We start from the raw sequence: 4,471 nt of genomic DNA, 5'->3' as shown, positions 1-4,471 counted from the left end.
AGAATGTTGAAATCAAAGCTAGTTCTTTCATAAAGATGAAAACGACTCAACACAACTAGCAAATAAACAACAGGAATCACATAGAACCCCATCGGCCTTATTAAATCATGTCGACTTTTTGGCTAGCTAACGGGAGTTAACTAACTCCCGTTGGCTAGCTAGAAGCTAGCGTGGAGAATACTAATTCCCTTCAGCCACGCGGGTTATGTAATTGTTGTCGGCCACCCACCACCAATGGGAATGAATGCCTGTTGGACCCTGCTCAAAACCTCGCGGCCACGTACCCCTTTAATTCCTGTCGGATACAGGGTTTAGGCAACATGAATTAGTAGTTTTTAGTCCCTGCACACCGATAGCCCGTAGCCTCAGCCTCTCTCTCTCTCTCTCTCTCTCTCTCTCTCTCGTTTCTTTCTGTACCGTGCACGCGTACGCACCGTCGCCGCACCCACGATTTTCATTGCCGCTGTCGGTGGCTTCTAGCCGGCGCCTTTCCGCGTCCCCGGAGCCTCCCTAGATCAGCCCTAGCCCACCTCCCTAGAGTCCTATTGATCGCCCCGCCTCAAGCCTGCACCACCACCTTCGGCCCGTGACCTGGCCCCACCCTGCTACCCTAGCCCCACCTAGCTACCCTAGCCCGCTCGTCCGCTTATAGTTTCCGCCATTGCCTCAGGTCCGGACCACCGCCTCAAGCATGCGCTGCCACCTTCGGTCCATGTCATCGTCGCTTCTAGTTTGCACTGTCACCGCCACAGAGCTGCCCAACCGCTTGGAACCAACACCATGACCTCCAGTCTGAGGCGCCGCCGCCCCGAAGCCGCTCACCGTTGTCGCCTCGACTGTGTCACACCACCACCGACCTTTGATGTCCCAGAGCCTGCCCGTTGCCTCCCCGTGCCTCACCAGAGCCGCCTCGCTGCCTCCCCTATCTAGGTGCTGAGAGTACCTAGAGGGGGTGAATAGGTGATCCTATATTTATAGTAGCGATTTGAATTTGTGACTGGAATTTTTCTGCTAGTTCTTTTGGAGTGTTTCCTTGGCCTGCTAGTGCGGCAGTGGAGATGTCTGTGGAACTCCTGTAAAACTGGTATCCCCAGTGGACTCGTTTTGCTTTCTCAAAAGCAGATTAATAAAAACTCCATTTAAAAAAATGCAAGAAGAACGTCAGTTTGAACCGACGCATCGTCTGAGATGTTCTGAACATTTTCAACGATTGGTGAACCCATAACCCACCAAACGCTAGTGCGAGTTTTGACCCATGTATATATTTTTTTGTTCGAGAAACAAATACCGATCCTTTCAGCTTGCTTACTCCACCAACCACGTGAGAGTTGGTTCATCTCCCTCTTGACCCGCTTCTCCCCTCTCCCGATCGAGTATGCACCACATACCATGCATTCTCCCTTTGCTACTCCTATATATATAAAGCGCATGCAGATCCGGAAGCTTGCAACAGAGACATCGATCAGCTAGCTAGCTGCTGCCAAGAGCTAGCCAGGGGACAGAGCAGCAGCTTGAAGTTGGTCACCAATGCTAAGGATGGGCCGCGCCAGCGCCACAGCAGGTGTGTTGCGCTTCGTCAGGGCGTTCGCCCTCTGCGTGGCTACGGCATGCCTCCTCCTGGCGGCCGGCATGCCCTCGCCTGTGGCGGCGCAGGACCCGTCGAAGCTGAGCCTGCAGTACTACTCCAAGACGTGCCCCAACGTGGAGCACGTCGTCCGGACGGAGATGGAGTGCGCGGTGCGCGCCGACACGCGCAACGCCGCGCTCATGCTCCGCCTCCATTTCCATGACTGCTTCGTGCAGGTGATCAGTCGGTCCCTCCTATATATATCAGCTAATGCAGCAGCAGCAGCTAGCTGATGTCATCGTCCTAATTTGCAGGGCTGCGACGGGTCGGTGCTGCTCGACGACACGGCAACCATGATCGGAGAGAAGCAGGCGGAGCAGAACGTCAACTCGCTGAAAGGGTTCGATCTGGTTGACAAGATCAAGGAGAAGCTGGAAGCCGAGTGCCCTGGAACCGTCTCCTGCGCAGACCTGCTGGCGATTGCAGCTAGGGATGCGGTTGTGCTGGTAACCAGACCACACCACACCTTTCAATCCTGCATCCAGCGATCGACCAGATCAACCGAGTATCGACTGCAAACTGTATGTGTTGCAGGTTGGTGGGCCTTACTGGGATGTCCCAGTAGGAAGACTGGACTCCAAGAAGGCGAGCCTGGACCTAGCAAACAGCGACATCCCTACGGCCCAGCAAGGCCTCCTCACGCTCATTGCCAAGTTCTGGGAGAAGGGCCTTGATGCCACTGACATGGTGGCCCTCGTCGGTAGGTTACCAAACTAAAACCACCATCAGGACTTGTAAATGTCACTACAGTTTGTGTAAATGTGTGCATGTTTACTTTTCTTTCCAACAAAAAAAAAAGGATCCCACACGATCGGATTCGCTAGGTGCGAGAATTTCCGGGACAGAATCTACGGCGACTTCGAGATGACGTCCAAGTACAACCCGTCGTCCGAGGCCTACCTGAGCAAGCTGAAGGAGGTGTGCCCGCGGGACGGCGGCGACGACAACATCAGCGCCATGGACAGCCACACCTCCGACGTGTTCGACAACGCCTACTTCGAGACCCTCATCAAGGGCGAGGGCCTGCTCAACTCCGACCAGGCGATGTGGTCCAGCATCGCGGGCTACTCCACCTCCGACACAGTCAACAAGTACTGGGCCGACCCCGAGGCCTTCTTCAAGCAGTTCTCCGACTCCATGGTGAAGATGGGCAACATCACCAACCCTGCCGGCGGCGAGGTCAGGAAGACCTGCAGATTTGTCAACACATAGGATATGATAATATATATAGGATGCTCGAGACTGCAGGAGAAACTCGGTGGTTGTGATTGTACTTTACGCCTGCACCTTCTTTCGATGGCTTGTTTAGGGTGGCTTGGAAAATAAAAAACCCCTTTGCTGAGACTATTGTATTATACATATGTAGCATATTATATGTTCTTGTCACTGTTAACCATATATATGGTTGGCTATGTGAAGATACATACACATCTTTGTCTGAAGAATTCTACGGGTGATTTGGCTGAGATTTATTCACAGGTTTAATTGTTTGGTGGAATGGTTATACTTGATTATGATGCTGGAGCATGTGAAAAAAAATGATTCTAGAATCTAGAGTGATTATAGTGAAGATTCACTACCTTTATGGAGTTTTTTGCCGAGTGTAGCATTCGGCAAACAGGGCTTGGTGAATAGTTTTTCGGCAACGACCTTTTTGTCGAGTACTTTATGTCGGACACTTGACAAAGAAAAGTCACTATGACAGAGCCTTTGCCAGCAAAGCGAGCTCCAGTGGGCCCCATGGTCGTTTCTTTACCGAGAGTCCAAGCTGGCACTCGGTAAAAAGGAGCTCCAGTGGGCCCCCACACCAGCCACTTTGTCGATTGTTCGGGCCGGCACTTGGCAAAAAAGGAGTCTTTGCCGAGTGCCAGTACCATAACACTCGACAAAGAAGCTTTACCGGTTCTCAGGTGTGCCTTTTTTGCCGAGTGCTATATGGTCAATGCACTCGGCAAAGGCACTATTTGTCGAGTGTTACACTCGATAAAGTGACCATAGATCTATCTTTTTATTTGTTTTTGCTATTCCATTAAAACAAACGAAAGATATATATATATATATATATATATATATATATATATATATATCATTGACATCACATATACATACATCATAGAATCATCACATGTATCACCAACACCACATATCTCACAAAGAGCACAAAGCTCACAAGTTTTTAACAAACATCACTAAGTTCAGACCAAGTATTACCAACATCAACAAGTTTCACAAACATAAGTATCAACAACACTCAGAAACATAAGTATCACAAGTTTCACAAATATTAAGTTTTAAATCACCACTAAGTTCAAAAGAACATCAGCGAGGTGACAGCTGGACTAGTTCGGAGAAGGGTTGGGCGAACCATGAGGATTGTTTGATACTGCCGATTGATTCTGTACAGAGAAGAGATTGCATGTGTGAGACCAAAACAATATATATCATACACGACTAAAATTTTCATACTCATAGGAGTAGAAAACTAAGGAGGTTCAACTGCAGGGAACAACAGAGGTGGTAGAGCAAAACCCGATGCGGCGCCAAGGCTATACATGTACTGAAACATCTCTGTCATCCTCTGCTGATCCGCCCGCTCCACCCTCATCCTCACCTCCATCTCCATACGTTCCCTCCTCTCTTTTTCTAGTTGGACCTGTAATGCTTCACCCCAATATTATGATAATGAAAAGAGAAGGTATATAACTCAATGAATGACAAGGCACATAAGCACTAACCTGGAGTTCTTCTTTGCGATCTTGTGAGTTGTCTTGCCGATGTCGTATGACTAGGATCGCGCTCGTTCCTCACCTGAGACAGAGTGGGAGTGGAGGACGAGTCGATAGC

The 4,471-nt window shown here is 49.7% G+C and overlaps 1 protein-coding gene across 1 annotated transcript; it reads left to right on the top strand.

The window, feature by feature from the left end:
* The first annotated feature begins 1,446 nt into the window (after positions 1 to 1,446).
* LOC100191217 (uncharacterized) lies at positions 1,447 to 3,099 on the top strand. Its single transcript, NM_001136651.2, has 4 exons — positions 1,447 to 1,803; positions 1,882 to 2,073; positions 2,162 to 2,327; positions 2,427 to 3,099. The coding sequence occupies exons 1-4, from the start codon at positions 1,528 to 1,530 to the stop codon at positions 2,837 to 2,839; spliced, it is 1,047 nt and encodes a 348-aa protein (NP_001130123.2). The 5' UTR covers positions 1,447 to 1,527; the 3' UTR covers positions 2,840 to 3,099.
* Positions 3,100 to 4,471: the final 1,372 nt, after the last annotated feature.

This window comes from Zea mays, chromosome 6 (genome assembly GCF_902167145.1).
Source record: "Zea mays cultivar B73 chromosome 6, Zm-B73-REFERENCE-NAM-5.0, whole genome shotgun sequence".
NCBI classification, from domain to species: domain Eukaryota; kingdom Viridiplantae; phylum Streptophyta; class Magnoliopsida; order Poales; family Poaceae; genus Zea; species Zea mays.
The sequence above is the reverse complement of the archived record's forward strand: the minus strand, read 5'-3'. Positions and strand labels throughout refer to the sequence as shown.